This window comes from Gobio gobio (assembly GCF_949357685.1).
Source record: "Gobio gobio genome assembly, chromosome: 17".
Classification (NCBI taxonomy): domain Eukaryota; kingdom Metazoa; phylum Chordata; class Actinopteri; order Cypriniformes; family Gobionidae; genus Gobio; species Gobio gobio.
This window is the reverse complement of record NC_137110.1, coordinates 16,431,166-16,450,271: the sequence shown is the minus strand read 5'-3', so window position 1 is coordinate 16,450,271 and position 19,106 is coordinate 16,431,166. Positions and strand designations below refer to the sequence as shown.

Here is a 19,106-nt window from a genome sequence, read left to right as displayed (position 1 = left end):
AATGCTCATTGTGTCATGTTATTGTGTGGTCTAGGTGACCACATCTGAGGATGCCACTACCCCATCTTCAGCGGTAACCCCTTCCGCTGCCTCTGCCTCATCTCGGCCCTTCATCCCAGTCACAGATGACCCTGGTGCTGCCAGCATCATTGCAGAGACCATGACCAAAACCAAGGAGGTTAAATGCTTTCTTTCAATACTTTTTTTTATAAATTTAAACAAATAGTTTTTTTTAACTATTATTTAAATTTCTTTATTAGGTGTTTTATTTATTTATTTATTATTTTTATTCATCAGCTTGCTAATTTGAAACAAGTTTTCTGTTTCATTATATACTGCTAAAATTAATTAATAATCATGGATGCATGTCACAATTTATGCTTGTGTGTTTCTTGTTTTGTTTACCAAAAGGAATTTATTGTCCTTTTGTTTGACAAAGCCGGCTACTTTAGTTTATTTATTTTTAGATTAGGGAACACTGTGTTACTATAAATGTATGACTCTTAGCCTGAGCATTATAGAGGAAAATTAGCAGTATTACTAAAGTGAATTCTTGTCTAGCGGTCATGGAAATGTTTCTGTTGATTATACTTTGTAGATGTTTGTTTCTGATCATTAAAATGAAATGCATGCATTTTAAGTCTGTTTGTAAAATAGATTACATTTGTATGTTGTGCTACAATCCCTTATTTTAACTGAAGTGATATTTATAGCGGCCTGGTTTGATATATTTTAACAGGACTCTGAGAGCCAAAGTAAAGCAGTGGGCCCAGAGCCACAATATCTGGATGAGTTCACTAGTCTGCTGGTTCCCGATGACACGCGTGTGATGGTGGACCTGTTGAAACTGGCTGTCTCTCTGCGCTCAGGCGATAAAGGCAAGGAAGTGCTGTCTGCTGTGCTATCTGGCATGGGCACAGCCTTTGCACAGGTAAAAAAAAAAAAACAGCTCTTCAGTTACTCACTACATGTTTAACTAAAAGAAATAATTTAATCTTTTAATACTGTGTACTCCTATCTGAATGTATTTGTTTGCACAATTTTTTTTTATATTTTATTATTATTATTATTATTAAATGCCAGTCACATACAATGAACAAAAACAATAGTAATTTCCAACGTATAGCATAAAATATTTTACAAATATAGACTACAACAAATAGAAAAAAAAAAAAAAAATACAGCATAATATATAAAAAAGAAAAGAAAAGGTATGAGATCATCATACAAATAGCGTAAAAGCTTCACATAGAGACCTAGTGCGTTTTGCTTTACTATTTTTCAGTAGTAACTAAATATAATTTTTCATATCTATCTGAAATAACAAATATATATGGTATTTCCCCATAATCAAACAAAGATAATAAAGGCCACATTTGGTGGTAAACTTTGTCTATTAAAATCAAATAAAAAAAAACATATTTTTCAGAAAAGTAAACTTTCGTGCCTAAGCATTTACAAAGGAGACATTCCAAATCTATCCAATACATTTGGCTGTAAATGCAATAATAAGTGGACATCATTTTCTTTCTCACTTCCACAGAAATCACATTTAACATCTACATCAGTACAAAAGCTAAGAAAAGGAGTTTTAACAGGGTACACCAGATGAAGTATTTTAAAATGTACTTCTCTCACCTTAATTATGCAATATTTTTAGGCTGTATTCTGTTAATAACTACCTTTATAAAGTAATTATTCCATCTTCTATCAGTAATAGTAACTCCTTTAATTGCTCCATCAGGTCTGAGACTCGGTCTCCTTATTCACATTCCCTTTAAACAGACATTAAGCCGGATGGTATAGCATCAAACACTATACAATGTTCTTTAGGGATTATTGGAATTGTGTACCTTTTTGAAGAAATTCTACGTAGGTATACAGGTGCCCATTTTCATTGAATAACTGTATTTTATGTTTAACCGTTATATACTTGTTTGCACACAGGTGGCAGATATGCTGCTGGAGCTGTGTGTGACTGAATTAGAGGATGTGGCCACTGACTCTCAAAGTGGACGTCTGTCCTCGCAGCCTGTGGTGGTGGAGAGCAGTCACCCGTACACTGACGACACCTCCACCAGTGGAACTGTGAAAATACCAGGTCACCTTGAGCTTTTGTTTACATGGCATCCTTCATCATGTAGCAGCCTTCACAACCTCATTAGTGGTGCTTGCCAAAGTGGTATTATTGCTCAGTTGAACAAATCCCTAAACCAAAAATGTAAATTTTTGTCTGAAGAACTTTGCTTTGCTTAATTGTGCCAATGTACTGCTATAGTTTTTTAATGATGGGAATTAACCAACCCATTATTATTTGATGATAAATACAGTAAAAACAACAATATTGTGAAATATTTACTATTTAAAATCTATAATTTAAATGTTATCTATTCCTGTGATGTTGGAACATATATTCAATAAAAAAAAAAAAAATTCTGGATCCTTTGAAAATAAAGATTTATTTGTAAATTTTGTTTGTAACTTTAAAAGTCTTAACTGCACTTTTGATCAATTTAATGCATCCTTGCTAAATAAGTATTCATTTCTTTAAAAAATATTACTGACCCCAAACTTTTGAATTGTAGTGTAGATGCTCTGTGAAAAATAATGAATAAGATTTAGAAGGTTTGAATATTTTAAATGATTTCAGGTGCTGAAGGGTTGAGGGTAGAGTTTGATCGCCAGTGTTCAACAGAAAGGAGACATGACCCACTTACCATTATGGATGGAGCCAATAGGATAGTGTCTGTTCGATCAGGTGACATTCTTTTGTCTTTTTTATTTAAACACCAGTCAAAATGTTGTTGTTTGAACTATTAGCCACTTAACTTTACCTGTCTCCACCCCTTCAGGTCGTGAGTGGTCTGATTGGTCCAGTGAATTGAGGATTCCAGGAGATGAGCTCAAATGGAAGTTCACCAGTGACGGCTCTGTTAACGGCTGGGGCTGGCGCTTCACTGTCTATCCCATCATGCCTGCTGCTGGTACATCAGTTTAATATGACATCTCTTCATTTTTCATGCTTCATGTGTAATATGATATTCTGAAGTGCTTGACCTTTTATTGAATAACTCTCAGGTCCTAAAGACCTCCTGTCAGACCGTTGCATTCTGTCTTGCCCTTCGATGGATCTTGTAACTTGTCTGCTAGACTTTCGTCTGAACTTTGCTTCAAATCGCAGTATCGTACCGAGGTTGGCAGCTTCACTTGCTGCTTGTGCCCAGCTCAGCGCATTGGGTAAGAGAAGAACCCTTGAAAGATGTGTTTACAGTTTTTATATTATTATGCACACAAATTCGTCTCACTTGTTTGGAAAAAAGTTCCTTTCTGACATTGAAATAGGCCATTCATTGTGCAAATCCAAGTTTTGTTTTTTAAAGAAAATAAATTTAGTAAGTTAGTAATTATTGTTTTTTTTTTTTACATTTATCAATAGGTGGTGCAAAATACATATTATTTTACTTAATATAATTTAATATGATCAAAGAAAATATATATTTTTTACTGTCATTTTATGGTTGAGGATGTTGTATCATAGACATAATTGTTTTAAAATCACAATGCTAGCTGAACGTGTAGGTCTGTCTAAAATCAGATTTGTGAAAAATAAGAATGATTTAAAAAAAATTATTGAATTGCTTTATAACCTATGAAATAACTAATAATACTAATAATTATTTGTATTATTTCCTTTTTCACCAGTCTATATGTTGCATATTATATTGTATTATGTTATATTATATTTTCTAATATTTGTTATATTGTTATAAGTCTATTTTTAATCTAAAATTTTAATGTATATGCATGGATATATGTTACAAGCCTATTTAATGCTATCCTGAAATCTCAATTTTTTTCCTTTCTGTGTCCCTGTTTCTATGTGCATGGTCAGCGGCTGGTCATCGTATGTGGGCCCTGCAGAGGTTACGCAAGCTCCTAACCACCGAATATGGGCAATCCATAAACATCAACCGCCTCTTAGGAGATAGCGAAGGAGAGGCTCGCTCTATGGTTAGACAATGTACATTTTTGTATTGCATGGTTAGACTATATACTGTGTATATAATATAATTTAATATATAATTTATTTTTAATTTTATAGTTAACTTTTTCTGAATGTTGTGTAGAGTTTTACAGGAAGTGCATTAGCTGCTCTGGTGAAAGGACTTCCTGAGGCTTTACAGAGACAGTATGAGTATGAGGAACCTATCGTAAGGGGTGGCAAACAGCTACTCCACAGCCCGTTCTTCAAGGTGTGTTTGTCTGCCTAACAGAAGTTCTTAGTAAGCTTGAGAGATACGCTTTCCAGAAATAATGTTTTATTCTTGTGTTGTTTAGGTGTTGGTGGCACTTGCATGTGATCTGGAGTTGGACACTCTTCCATGTTGTGCTGAGACACACAAGTGGGCGTGGTTCCGCCGCTATTGCACCGCCTCTAGAGTGGCAGTGGCTCTGGACAAGAGGACCCCTTTGCCCCGCCCTTTCCTAGATGAGGTAGGGATTTCTAATATTGGTTTGAATTTGGGGAACAACTTTCTTGATGGTTGAGTTTCTTGACAATCAAGACAAAAACAACAGATTATATCTTGACAATCAGCTTGGTGTTATTAACTTAATTACCCAAGTGAAGCGTTTTGTAAGATATTTTATGCATTTATACGGTATTTTAAGTATATGTATATGCATCAGGTCTAATGAAATATCTTTGATTTCCTGTGTAATTTTTATGTACACACAGCATTTTACTATAATATTTATGTAATGCAAAAATATTTTCTAGTTTATATAACCATATATAGGTCTTATTTTGTTGTACAACTGATATTGATCCTAAAATTTTCACTAGGTGGCAAAGAAAATCCGTGAGCTGATGGCAGACCATGAGAACATGAACACGCTCCATGAAAGTCACGACCTGTTTAAAAGGGAGCAGGATGAGCAGTTAGTTCAGTGGATGAACAGGTAATGTGGTGTTTCAAACAGTGAAACATGAGCAAAAATGTCTGCACCTTTAAATTATGCTTTAAATTGTCAGGAGTCAAAAGTCATTTGTTAAATTTTGTGATTTGTTCATGTTTACTGTTATGTAGACGGCCAGATGATTGGACACTCTCAGCGGGCGGTAGTGGGACCATCTATGGCTGGGGACACAATCACCGGGGTCAGTTAGGTGGTATTGAAGGAGCAAAAGTCAAGGTTCCCACACCAACAGAAGCTCTAGCCACACTGCGTCCTGTTCAGCTGATTGGTGGAGAGCAGACCTTGTTTGCTGTCACTGCCGATGGGAAGGTAAGGCTTCTTCAGCTTTTTATATTTTACATTTACATTTTAAGATGTGTGTAATTTCCAATCAGTGTAGTTTCTTTACATTTTTCACTATTCATGTTCAGTTGTATTTTTTTTCCTTCTCAGCTAATACAGACCTATGTTGTATAGGACCTCCTGTTGTATCAGTCACTATGTCAGCTGAATAATGTCCTTAGTAACTTGTCTTTGCTGTCCTCAGCTGTATGCTACAGGGTATGGTGCTGGCGGTCGGCTGGGAATAGGAGGCACAGAGTCTGTGTCCACTCCGACCCTGCTGGAGTCGATCCAGCATGTTTTCATTCGGAAGGTTGCTGTGAACTCTGGGGGCAAGCACTGTTTGGCTCTCTCCTCTGAGGGAGAACTGTACTCCTGGGGAGAGGCTGAAGATGGGAAACTGGGTCATGGAAACAGAAGGTTAGCCCCATACTGTGGTTACTACTGTTGTCTTTGCATGAGATGAACCAAAGGTGCCCTTTATTCAACTGTTTTCCATGTTCACAATGAAGACAAATGCATGAACAGAAAAGTACATTATAGGACTTGGTACCATAGTTGTACCATGATTTTTAGAACCCATACAGTGGTATTCTTTTGAAGTGTCTTTGGTTACACTTTATTTCGAGTCCACTTTGGACATTCTATGAACTATAAGTAACTTTGAAACTATATGTCAACTAGCAGTCTTTAGAGTAATAGAAGGCGGCCTGCTTAATATCTACTAACACTATTTTGATGGTTCCCCAACATACATTTACTGACTTTTACTATCTTTGCAAGTACGTAAACTTATTCTTCTCTGAGAGTTAGTTGACATGTTGTTGCAAATTCTACTAACTACAAGTAACTACCTTAAGTGTACTATATAAAGTCCATTTTACAAGAGAATTTGTGAATTTTATACCATGGGATATGTCAGAATACCATCCTAATTACTGGCTGATTCCATCACTGTATGTTAGCACAGTACTTCCTGTAGTTTCTTAAATCAGTGACAGTCTAGCACACACATTTCTTTGTTATAACAGCTTGTACTAAGTGGTTACATTGTACAGTATGTGTGGTCTCTTCCCCAGCCCTTGTGACCGTCCACGTGTGATTGAGTCTCTCAGAGGTGTGGAAGTGGTGGACATTGCGGCTGGTGGGGCCCATAGCGCCTGCATTACAGCCAGCGGAGAGCTCTACACATGGGGCAAAGGTCGCTATGGTCGCCTGGGTCATGGAGACAGTGAGGACCAACTTAAACCAAAACTGGTGCGTTCATTAATTGTTTTCATGCTAGATAAATATGCATTAAAAAGCATAATGTCGCAATTAGGGAATAACATAAATACACATCATAAAAAAACTAAATATAAGACTTTTGTAATATAATAAATTTTATTCGTACAATATGAAATAAATATTCTTATATTTAATGCTCAGTTCTTATTAGTTAATCAGAAGTAGCTAAGTACAATCTCTATATACAGGGGGAAAAAATTTAATGAGCGACTGGAAAAAATATGGAAATTCATTTATAATAATAATAATTATTATTATTATTAATTTTATTTGTTTTATTAATTTTCTTTTTAAATCTGTTTTTATAATTATTTAAAAACATGAATAACTGAACTATGCAACCAAACTGATGCACTAAAATGAGTCAGGCTTGTAGTTGATTGGTAGGTATGATATATTTTATTTATTTTTTTCAAAAAGGAACTGGTACATTTTGGAAAAAAAAACCTAAATATACTTACTTGTATAGGTGGAGGCTCTGCAGGGTCACCGGGTGATAGACGTTGCATGTGGCAGCGGGGACGCCCAGACTCTGTGTCTGACTGATGATGACATGGTGTGGTCATGGGGGGATGGCGACTATGGCAAATTGGGCCGAGGAGGTAGTGACGGATGCAAAGTGCCTATGAAGGTGAGACTGCTTGTGCGGTTACTCAAGTGTCAAAGATTTTCTTGTTTAGTGATTCCTGTATTCACATCTCATTCTCTCTTTCTCTGCTTAGATTGACTCATTAACTGGATTGGGTGTTGTGAAAGTGGAATGTGGCTCTCAGTTCTCTGTGGCTCTCACCAAGTCTGGAGCAGTTTACACATGGTAATCAATCCCACAATACTGCGGTACCATAAACTGATCTTTCATTTAGTGAGGACACATATAGAGTTGTTTACATGTTCATGTGTGTTTTAGGGGAAAGGGTGACTACCACAGGCTGGGACATGGTTCGGATGATCATGTTCGCAGACCCCGGCAGGTCCAGGGTTTGCAAGGCAAGAAGGTCATCGCCATAGCAACTGGTTCTCTTCACTGTGTATGCTGCACAGAGGATGGTAGGTCATCTGGACTTTTTTAAACCTTGTTTTTATTTGTGTTAAGAAGGCCTTTGTAACCCTTGTTATAATCTTGTTCAAGAGCATTTTTTTTTTATATTTTATATATAGGGTCCTAAAAGTCAATGGTGTAAGAAAAGTCTTAATTATTATTTCAAGAGGTCTTAAATTTGGGGACCGTAAAACAGCAGTCGTTAAATTGCTTGTGAATATTAAACCTCAAAAGGCGTTGATTTAATGAAATAAATGTGACCGTTGCGTTTTTATTTGAAACATGCAGCACTGTTGCACACTACAGATTCACGGTTTCAGGACTTTTTACGATCCATGAATACTATGCATTTATGGCAATTGATTGCTCATGATTTACTGTTAAAGAATTACCTTTTATGGTGTTTATATTGTCCCTACAAACTCGTTGGATAAAAAAAAAATAAAAAAAGTGCAGCTACATTGTATACAGGCTTATGGAACAGCTATATTTCTTCTGTTCCATAAGCACCATCTGCATTTTCATTTAGCCGGTGGATCGAAAAGAAGCTAAAAATTACTCTGCTATTCTTAAATTTTTGACTCACCCCTTTTCTTAAAAAGGCTGAAATGTGAGGTTTATAATTTTATAAAACTTTTTGTTTTTGTCAAAACCTTTATTATTTGAATGGTAAAGATGTTTAAATTAATCAATTTATGGTTTGGATACTATCATGGATTTAGCTCTACCCCACCCATATGGCATTCATTTTATTTGCGCAGGTCTTAAAAGCCTTTAAATTTGATAAAAAAACAAACAAACCCACAGATACCTGTCTGATACAGTCTGTATACTTAATAATTTGTATTTTGTGAAGTATATGCTAAAAACATGAATGTAAACACACAGGGGAAGTGTACACATGGGGTGACAATGATGAGGGTCAGCTCGGTGATGGGACCACCAATGCCATTCAGCGGCCCAGGCTGGTGGCAGCACTGCAGGGCAAGAAGATCAACCGTGTGGCTTGTGGATCAGCACATACACTTGCCTGGTCCACTAGTAAACCGACCAATGCTGGAAAACTGCCTGCTCAGGTACCGTTCCACCAAATATAGCTCAATCGCATAAGACTCCAAAAAATGTCAAAGAACTAAATATTTAACCATTCTGCCTTTTTAAATGCTGCATAAATCAATGTTTGTCTGTAGGTTCCTATGGAGTACAACCACTTGCAGGAGATTGCCATCATAGGCCTGAGGAACCGATTACTGCTACTGCACCACATCTCTGAGCTCTTCTGCCCCTGCATCCCAATGTTTGACCTAGAAGGACGACTGGGCGAGACTGGACACGGCGTCTCCGTTGGCTTTGACACGCTCCGTGGAATCCTCATATCACAGGGCAAGGTGAGGATATTTTAAAGGAGTCTTTTAAATTAATTATAATTAATTTAACTATAATACCTAAGTATATGTACTTTAATTTTGGTTTTCAATATCTATAGGAGGCAGCATTCCGTAAGGTGGTGCAGGCCACCATGGTTAGAGACCGGCAGCATGGCCCAGTGGTGGAGCTGAACAGGATACAGGTACACTTCTATACAAAACTGCATAAATGGTTTGAGATTTGCATTCAATCATATCCTTAATTTGGCCTACAAAATACAGTAAATCTCACTATCTGGTCCAAAATGTATGTTTTGCATGAATAACTAAATTTAATTAATGTATTTATTACATTTATAAAAAAAAGTGTTGCATATATGCAATAAACAGGTGCTTATGTCAGTAAATTAAATGGTTGCCCATTGTGTTGTTGTTGTTATTGTGTTTAACATTTTATATGTATTTTTAAATGTATTTGTTTTAATTTTGAAAAAACTGAAACCAAAAATGCATGTTATTTCCTCACCAAAGCTAATTTTTACTTTCATTTCCCACTTGGTTTGAGAGTTCATTAGGATAGTAAACAGAATCCAAAATGAACAATTACTTTTAATGGGCAAAAATAGCTAGCGGGTCCTCCGTAAAATTGTCTCCCTTTCCTTAATCGCCGTAATTACCGTTGCATTTCCTGCTCCTTCCTGTCGGCATGGACACACAAGTACTGTGTACACCATTTGATTATTATCATCATTTTATATTAGTTACCATTTTGAGTGAGAATTAGCAGCACTAAATCTTACTTTTTTGAGAGATGTTCATTAAACATCATATGACGAGCAGATCTAAAAATAACAAATTCATGAGATTTACCCCCAAATATGTATCTTCATAGATCCTGTGGCCCTCTAATAGGGCCCCTGGAGTCTGGCAGGGATCTGCAAAGTCTTAGAGCCTGAAAGCATAAGAGTGGATTTATACAGTACTTCAGAGCAGAAGTGCTGTATATGGAGAAGCCTATAATAATTAATCCTTTCTCATTCTTTTTATCAGGTCAAGCGTTCCCGCAGTAAAGGAGGACTGGCAGGGCCAGATGGCACCAAGTCAGTGTTTGGGCAAATGTGCGCGAAGATGAGCTCTTTCAGCCCCGACAGTCTGCTGCTTCCACACCGGGTCTGGAAGGTCAAGTTTGTGGGTGAGTTTGTATTTAGAAGAGGGATGATTTTATTCTACATGAATGAGGGGAATTGGTGGGGAAAATACCATTATGGTGCTTTTACATCTGTAGTTCGGTTCATTTGGTCTTGACCAAGAGCAAAAAATTATACATTGTAGCATTTTCAGCCGTTTTTAGGTTCCTTTTCACACCACATTTACCCCTTTTCCACCAGAATGAACCGGGTGCTAGTTCAGAGCCAGTGCTAGTGCCAGTTTCGGAGTTGGTTCGACTGACAAGCCTTTTAAGAACCGGTTTGCCTTTCCACAGGCTAGAGAGCCACCACAGAGCCAGGTCTTACGTCACTATATATGTCTCCTCTTTCTCAGCAACGCTAGCGAGGCAGAGGGAAACACAAACACATCAGGCTTGTTCGAGATGAATCGGCGCAGCGTAGACCGATCCGCGCATGATATCAAAATACTGCATGAGCGATTCAAAAGCATAACTGTGCGTTCACACCGCCGCCGGCGAGAGCGTCAAAGTGGCCGGAAGTCATTCATTTTCAATGGGAGCCCGGCAGCGAGCTCCGGCGTGAGCGGTGCGGCGCATCTTGGACGATTTGGGTGTCGAGGAGAGTTGAAATCAGGTCAACTTTATGGTAATGAGCTATGACGCGGTTCGGCAGCAACCAATGGGAATGTGTTGTAGTGCTCCGCTTGAGAGGATTCCAGAGAACGCAGTGCTAAACTTTGGTTCCGACCACATTAGTTCCCAAGCAAAATAGAGGAGAGGTTGATCACTGCTGGTTCGGCAGGTTTGATAAGAAGACGCGCAACATTATTTATACACCACACAAATGGCTTTTAATTGGTTTATTTCGTTAGCAAACATGTAACTATAATTGTTGAGTTCTTTCCATCGATCTGCTTTTTTTAACTTTTCACATTTAAATGATTTCATGAGTTTATATTATACGGTTATACCCTACCTGTGGTCAGTCTGCACAAACGCCGATCAACATGATTGTTTGCTTTGCAGCCCCTTTAAATGCAGTTTTATAAAAAGCCCAAGCATTCGATCTATGTCAGAGCGGCAGCGCGTCCACGAATCTTTCTACAGCGTCGATGGCAGGGCGGCCAGAGCGAAGTTTGACGCTCTCGCCGGCGGCGGTGTGAACGCACAGTAAGGAGTCGTATGCTCTCATTGTACTTTGATGTCATACAGCGCTCGGTCTGCACAGCGCCGATGCATCTCGAACAAGCCTTACATCAACAATGGCGAATGTTGCGAAACACAGCGAATCCAACACATTCGTGCAGCTCGCCGTAAGTTACAATTGAGCGGCTATTAGCGCGATTAGCTGCTATTTAAAAGATGGCGGTCACAAGTTTGTTTTGTGTCACGGTAACCCCGCTCCCCAGCCCCTGACGCAAGCGGTTCTTACTTCTAGACCAGCAATGTTTTGGTGCTACTTAAGAACCGCTTTTCTTGGTTCAGAGCTGATACTTTGGGTGTGGAAAGACAAAAGACAATTTGAAACTAGGCTCTGGCTCCGCACCAGCACTGCCTTGGTGGAAAAGGGGTAATTGATTGCTCTGGTCCGAATCATTTGATGAGTTGGTGAAACAAACCAAAATGCAGTCACGTGACAACATCCACATCACTCGATGGCCAGATGGTAAAAAAAGCCAGCAGAAAACGTGCAGCTTTTGTAAGTTATAATATGGAGAGACGTCTGCGTGGGCTGATTGTATCCCTTGTCGTCATATACTACATAGTTTGTATACACCGCTTTAGGCAGTCAAAACATTTCCAAAATGAAGTGCGTATGTGGCTGGAAAATAATGTTTTACTGCACTGCAAATGGCAAAGGCGTATCGCAAGTCACTTCAGGAGAAGGCGTGCATTTATTTTGCTAAACTGTGACATGAAAATGGGCAGTTCTTTAGGCAATTGAGTTTGTTCAAAGTCGGATCATGTTCTCACCACTCCAGCTTTCGTTTAAAAGCGTACAGAGACCGTTCCGCTTGTTTGGTCTGCTTTTGGTGCACACCCGGGTGCGATTGCTGAATTCACACTTGCCCAAACGAACCGCACCAAGGGGGACAACGAACTCTAGTGCGATTCAACAGAACTAAATGAGGCAGGTGTGAAAGCACCCTTAGTTTATGGCCTATCTACACTGTTTCTTACCTTGTGTTTGTAGGCGAGTCGGTCGATGACTGTGGTGGTGGATACAGTGAATCTATTGCTGAAATGTGTGAGGAACTACAGAATGGTCTCACTCCTCTCCTCATCGTCACTCCGAACGGGCGAGACGAGTCAGGAGCAAACAGAGATTGCTTCCTGCTCAACCCAGCTGCCAAGTCCCCTCTGCACATCAGCATGTTCCGCTTCCTAGGTACCACCTGCTTGTGTTTCCTACGCTGAAAATACTTTCAAGACTTGATGGGAAAAGTCTATAATTTCACAGCTGCTGTATTTCCCTTCATTAGATCTGTTGATATGCCATTCTTTTTTTATTTGTGTACAGGGGTGCTCCTGGGCATAGCAATCCGTACAGGAAGTCCTCTAAGTCTGTACCTGGCTGAACCTGTGTGGAAACAGCTGGCAGGCATGAACCTGACCATCGCTGATCTCAGTGAGGTAGGACTGTGTGTGTGTGAAACCAATGTTATTATCATTAACTACAATTTCTTTGTTGTTGTTAAAAAGTATTTTTTTTAGTTTTGGGGTTTAGTTTTTTTTTTTTTTCACTCAGCACATCAGGATTAGATGACATAGCAAGTATGTCTGTAGTTGGAGCTTATGGCAGGGCCTCTCGAATCCATTATATAAATGAATGGAATGAGAGCACATACCTCTTGTGCATTCTGTACATTTTATGGCGGTCAGCTGACATGGGTGACGGTCATAAACGTACCACTCTTGATGCATTTGTACTATAAGCAGCTTTCTCTAAATCTGTGTTTGTTCTACAGTAATACTGCATTTCGCAGCAGTTTCTTGCATCAAATTACAGGAATATTATGCAGTTGTTATTAATTGAATGATCTCAGATATAAAGTGTGTGAGTGTGCGCACATGCACGTGTGATGTGTAAAAATGAATGCGAGTGTATGCATCTCCTGCATTCACGCTGAGATCATGGGTTGCTGAGACGTCTGCAGTGATGGCGGTTCTCAGCGCAGGATGTCTCTTGCTCACAGAGCAGCTGTTGTTTGTTGCTTTTGCCTGGAGATATCAGAAAGGTTAAAGAGAAAGATTACCAAGCACAAGACAACAGTGAGACACTGACTGTGATGCATTCAAAGACACCCACACATTCCTTTTCTATGGTCATTTGCATAGGTTTAGATTATCTTCAGTCACCTTTGTTGAATGAATCTTGAATAAACCCAAGTCATGGAAACAGTATCCTCCATAAAATATTCTCCTGCTAGAACACTCAGATCATCCAACTACAACTTGAAGGTTCTCTGGTATTAGTAGTTTAATTAGAAGTTTAATTTGTATCTGTCATGTATTTAAGTTTATTGCCATATCAGCATCACTGGCTATTACAACAACAACCTAAATCTGAAAAGTGGCAAACTTTTTTAAATTCACTGTAGTTCAAAAGTTTGGGGTTTGTTAGATTTTGAAAGAAGTCTCCTATACTGTAATTTATCAAATACAACCGTAATATTGTCAAACATGATCACAATTTAAAATGGTCTTCTATTTTAATATATTTTAAAAATGTAATTTATTCCTGTGATGGCAAATCAGAATTTACAGCATCATTACTCCAGTCTTCAGTCACATGATCCTTCAGATATTATTACAAAAATGCTTATTTGGTGCTTAAGAAACATTTCCTTTTATTAACAATGCTGAAAACAGTTTTTTATAAACAAATTTATGAATGGACAGTTTAAAGAACAACATTTATTTGAAATAGAAATATTTTGTAACATAATAAATGTATTTTAATGTAGCCTTAAATTGATCAAATGTGACAGTAAAGTATTAATTTTAAACTATTAAAGGAATAGTTCACCCAAAAATTTAAATTATCCCATAATTTACTCACCCTCAAGCCATCCTAGGTGTATATGACCTTCTTCTTTCAGACGAATACAATCAGAGTTATATTAAAAAATGTCCTGGCTTTTTCGTACGTTCATACTTTTATAATGGATGGATGCACTTTTTTGGGCTTCAAATTTTGGGCTGCCATTCACTGCCATTATAATGTTTGGATAAGCCAGGACATTTTTTAATATAACTCTGATTGTATTCGTCTGAAAGAAGAATGTCAAATACACCTAGGATGGCTTGAGGGTGAGTAAATCATGGGATCATTTTCATTTTTGGGTGAACTATCCCTTTAACTACGACTTTTGCCTTAACAAACCACCCTACTAACTATTAATAAGCAGTAATTAGAGGAGTTTATAAAGTTATTGGGTAGGATCAAGGGATGTAGAATATGGTCATGCAGAATATGGCATTAATATGTGCTTTATAAGTACTAATAAACAGCCAATATCCTAGTAATATGCATGCTAATAAGCAACAAGTTAATAGTGAGAATTGGACCCTAAACTAAACCCTAAAGTGTTAGCTCAAAAGTTTGGGGCAAGATTTTTTGGTGTGTGTGTATTAGGGGTGTAACGATTCGTTTTAACAACGATTCGATTCGTATCACGATTTGAGGTTGTCGATACGATTCAAGGACGATATTGGTTCATTTAGAACGATACGATCCGAAACGATTCAGTGACTTGAAATCGATTCAGTAACTTTTTAGCCAAAAATTGTGTGACTGAAATAAATATCTGGAGACTGCTCAATGCAGGTGAAGTTTCCTAGATTCCTGTTGTTTCTTGTAAGGGAATCAGGTATCAATTAATTATGGATATAAACAAACAAGTAAACAACAATTAATGGCAAATGCATTCAAATTTTATTTGAATAAAGTGCAACCAACAGTTTAGGTTTAATTAAAAGGAAGTTAACCTTTTCTGCTCTCATTTTCAATTTTCAATACATTTTCAATAAAAGCACAGTAAGTGCAACCAACATTTCAACAGTAGGTTAACCTGCTACTTCTGCTTTTGTTTTCCAACATAAAAATATTACAATATTAGTATAAAAAATAAAGTGCAACTAACTACTATTCAGGTTTAATTAATAGTAGGTTTACCTGCTACTTTTGCTGTTGTTTTACAACATTAAAATAATACAAATACAATATTAATATCAAAAATAAAGTGCAACCAACATTTCTTCAGGTTGAATAAACTGGCTGAACCTGCTACTACTCTCAGTTTAATAAACAAACAATATTTAACAAAGATAAAATGTAACCAACTACTCTTCAATGACTCTTTTTCAAAAATATCAACATGATCTGACCGCAGAACACTTCTCTGTGCGTTCACTATGTCGCCAGCAGTACTAAAAACTCGCTCTGCAGGCACACTGGGGCCAGGAATGCACAGGTAACAAGCAAGGGTTGAAAGTACAGGTAAAACGTTACTAACTTAGCTCTTTCTCCTGGTGGCTTGATAATTTCTCGCACGTTGGCTTCTCTGTCATCCGCCATGCTGTTTTGTTTTCTTTGCGCTGCTGCTGGTGCGTGCGTTGCGATGATGTCACAGATAGGCAGACTTAATCGAGTAACGTTTAACGGCTTTATCATTATCATATATCCATATAAAGTCTGACGTGCTTAAATCCAATGCGTTATTTCCCATGATCGATACAATCGATTGATTACCTTTTAAAACGATGTTAGATCGATATATGTCGTCCGGAAGGCCATCTTGCCGAGCACAGATCGATGTAGTTAGATCATAGGAAAATAAATCGATACATCGATGTAGTAGATGAATCGTTACACCCCTAGTGTGTATATAGTATATTTATTGAGAATTTTTTTTCTTGCTTTTCACAATATTTGACATCTGACCTCACCTTTTCTTTTGTGTTAGGTGGACAAGGATTTCATCCCCGGTCTGATGTATATCAGAGATAACGAGGCGTCTGCGGAGGAGTTCGAGGCTATGCCTCTGCCCTTCACTGTGCCCAGTGCCTGTGGACAGGAAGTCCAACTCAGCTCCAAATATTCCCATATCACCCTAGATAACCGAAGCGAATATGTGCGGCTAGCAATAAACTACAGGTGTGACTAATTAGATTTTTTTTTTTTTAAGTTATCAACACATTCTGAGGAAAGAAACATGTCAAGAATAAATATTACTGGTATGTTGTTGTTTTCGTCTTCCAGGCTGCATGAGTACGATGAGCAGGTGTCTGCAGTAAGGGAAGGTATGGCACGTGTGGTACCGGTGCCTCTCCTCTCTCTCTTTACCGGCTATGAGCTGGAGACCATGGTGAGTGCGTCTTCAACATAAAAACACATTGAGCAAATATGTTGTCAGGAATTTTTATTAGACTTCATGTCACTTGTTTGTGTTGTCTAGGTGTGCGGTAGCCCAGACATCCCCCTGCACCTGCTCAAATCAGTGGCCACGTATAAGGGAGTGGAGCCCACTGCTCCTCTGATCCAGTGGTTCTGGGACGTGATGGAGTCTTTCTCCAACACAGAACGTTCGCTCTTCCTCAGGTTCGTCTGGGGTCGCACGCGCCTCCCCAGGACCATTGCAGACTTCCGTGGACGAGACTTTGTGGTGCAGGTAATTTGTGAATCTAAAAAGTCTCACTTAAAGCGATAGTTCCCCTTAAAAATGTTAATCTACCAACCCGTATGTCAATCCAAACCCATATGAGTTCTTTCTGCTGTCCAATTGAATGGTAATTTTATATAATTACAGCCATCAGAATTTGTAACATAAGGCCGTGTGTCCAACCAAAGCATTTTTAGCCTGCTGAAAACGCCACGCTTGCGAGCATTTTGGCAGTGCAGTGTTTTTTCCAGTTGAGACGCTTTGCTTGCTAGATACGGGATATCTGCGGAAGTGTTACTAGCATCTGATTTCACAGATGGTTGGTTTCTATCTTGATTCTATATAAAAATGTCGATACAATGCTCTGGCTTTTGTTTTAAATTATGTTTTATTTTTCGTTATTATGCTCTGTTGACGTTGTACAAGCAGAATGTGGCGGTTGGTCGGTGTTGTATTTGTCCTGCCCCTCCTCCACCGTGATTGGACAACTGAGGAAAACGTAGGGCTCATCACTGTCATCAACTTTACCCAAAGTTGAACATTCCCAGCGACCAGTAAAAAATACTAGGGCCGTGTGTCCTCCCCCAAAGCATTTTTAGCCGGCTGAAAACCGGCAGCGTTTTTTTTCAGTTGAGACTCTTTGCTTATGATATGGAATATCCGCGGAAGTGTTACTAGTATCTCATTTCACAGATAGTTTGTTTTTGTATTGATTCTATATAAAAATGCAGATACAATGTAAAGTACTTCCTCTGGCTCTTGTTTTAAATAATTTTGTTCTGTTATTATACTGCTTGTTTTCATCAGTTGACGTTGCACAAGCAGAATGTGGCGGTTGGTCGGTGTTGTATTTGTCCCGCCCTTCCTCCACCGTGATTGGACGGCTGGGTGAAAAGTGACCGTGATGAGCGCTGAGTTTTCCTCAAAGTTGAACATTCTTCAACTCTCGGCAACCAATAAAAAAACGATGAGTGTTCAGTGCTTGAGTGTGAAATAGTCGCTCAGCGCATCGTTGCGTTCATGGCGTTCTAAAAACGCGGCACTCCCATTGAAAACAATTGGAAAAATACGTCAGCTGCGTGAAAAAAAACATGGCCTAATTCTTCAGAAATCTTTCTAATACACTGATTTGGAAACATTTCTTCTTATCATTGTTTAAACCACTTTTTCCCCCCAGGATTCCTTGAGTAGAAAGTTTAAAATATGTTTGTTTGTAAGCGTGTTTTGAAATATAATTGCTCATTTGTAGAGTTTTTGCCCTCTTTGTCCAGGTTCTTGATAAATACAACCCACCTGACCATTTCCTCCCCGAGTCCTACACCTGCTTCTTCCTGCTCAAGCTGCCTCGCTACTCCTGTAAGCTAGTCTTGGAGGAGAAACTGAAATACGCCATTCACTTCTGCAAGTCCATTGACACGGATGACTACGCACGGATTGCTTTAAGCGGAGAGCCCGCCGCAGATGACAGCAGTGACGACTCTGACAATGAGGATGCGGATTCATTTGCTTCCGACTCCACACAGGATTACCTGACAGGACACTGAACTCTTAACCCCTGGTTGAAACACACATATATATATATATATATACACACACACACACAAGACACATGGTGCGGTAAGTTGTATGAAGTCTTGAAAATAAGCTGACGAAAAGAAAAAAAGTTTTAAATAAAAACTGAACCGAAGATGTTTGTTTTAACCTCACTTATTAATATGTGCATTGACACAAATACAACTAAATGAAGAGAAATAAGTGTATATCATTATGTGCAATTAGCTTTAAAGCACTATAAGCTGGTGAAAAGCAAGATAGATTTTTTTTATTATCTTTGTTGTGAAGAGAACCAGGAAGACAGGAGAAGCTACACATCTCTTTGTATTAAACATTGTGTTCACGTTTTATTGCAGAGGACAGACCGCTTAGCCTAGCACTGTGGTAGACGACTCCTGACAGGTGTCTGTGAAGATCTTCACTTTAATTTTGTGTTAAATAGCTAGTATTATGAATTTTAGCTTCGCCTCTTAATTTGAGAACAGCAGTGTTTCTTTAAGAACCTTTTTTAACTTGGAGCAGGACGTTTTGTGTTCTCATTTGATCAGTGGGAGCCTGATCAGGGGTTGTTTTTAGGTCGTCGGTCACCTCCAATATGTGTCTGCACTGTTCTCATTATGGAATGTATATAATTTGATTGTGCCATGTGTTTATGAGAAATCTCATTCCCATGTTATAAATAAATGTTAATTTCTGTTAATAAATTTAAACCAAATTTCTCTTGT

General features: G+C 38.3%; 1 protein-coding gene across 3 annotated transcripts in view; it reads left to right on the top strand.

The window, feature by feature from the left end:
* The window catches only part of herc2 (HECT and RLD domain containing E3 ubiquitin protein ligase 2), a 79,172-nt gene extending 60,066 nt beyond the window's left edge, over nucleotides 1-19,106 (top strand). For all 3 annotated transcript variants that reach the window (XM_079840553.1, XM_079840552.1, XM_079840554.1), the window contains exons 67-92: nucleotides 35-178; nucleotides 740-931; nucleotides 1,948-2,101; nucleotides 2,651-2,758; nucleotides 2,853-2,984; nucleotides 3,079-3,237; nucleotides 3,893-4,011; nucleotides 4,128-4,253; nucleotides 4,339-4,494; nucleotides 4,847-4,962; nucleotides 5,091-5,289; nucleotides 5,507-5,721; nucleotides 6,381-6,558; nucleotides 7,058-7,219; nucleotides 7,311-7,402; nucleotides 7,496-7,635; nucleotides 8,516-8,703; nucleotides 8,818-9,015; nucleotides 9,114-9,197; nucleotides 10,045-10,186; nucleotides 12,357-12,551; nucleotides 12,684-12,796; nucleotides 16,132-16,322; nucleotides 16,428-16,533; nucleotides 16,624-16,836; nucleotides 18,099-19,106. In XM_079840553.1, the coding sequence (XP_079696679.1) occupies nucleotides 35-178; nucleotides 740-931; nucleotides 1,948-2,101; nucleotides 2,651-2,758; nucleotides 2,853-2,984; nucleotides 3,079-3,237; nucleotides 3,893-4,011; nucleotides 4,128-4,253; nucleotides 4,339-4,494; nucleotides 4,847-4,962; nucleotides 5,091-5,289; nucleotides 5,507-5,721; nucleotides 6,381-6,558; nucleotides 7,058-7,219; nucleotides 7,311-7,402; nucleotides 7,496-7,635; nucleotides 8,516-8,703; nucleotides 8,818-9,015; nucleotides 9,114-9,197; nucleotides 10,045-10,186; nucleotides 12,357-12,551; nucleotides 12,684-12,796; nucleotides 16,132-16,322; nucleotides 16,428-16,533; nucleotides 16,624-16,836; nucleotides 18,099-18,371 (4,095 nt within the window). In that variant the 3' untranslated portion in view covers nucleotides 18,372-19,106. The remainder of the gene's footprint in view (nucleotides 1-34; nucleotides 179-739; nucleotides 932-1,947; nucleotides 2,102-2,650; nucleotides 2,759-2,852; nucleotides 2,985-3,078; nucleotides 3,238-3,892; nucleotides 4,012-4,127; nucleotides 4,254-4,338; nucleotides 4,495-4,846; nucleotides 4,963-5,090; nucleotides 5,290-5,506; nucleotides 5,722-6,380; nucleotides 6,559-7,057; nucleotides 7,220-7,310; nucleotides 7,403-7,495; nucleotides 7,636-8,515; nucleotides 8,704-8,817; nucleotides 9,016-9,113; nucleotides 9,198-10,044; nucleotides 10,187-12,356; nucleotides 12,552-12,683; nucleotides 12,797-16,131; nucleotides 16,323-16,427; nucleotides 16,534-16,623; nucleotides 16,837-18,098) is intronic.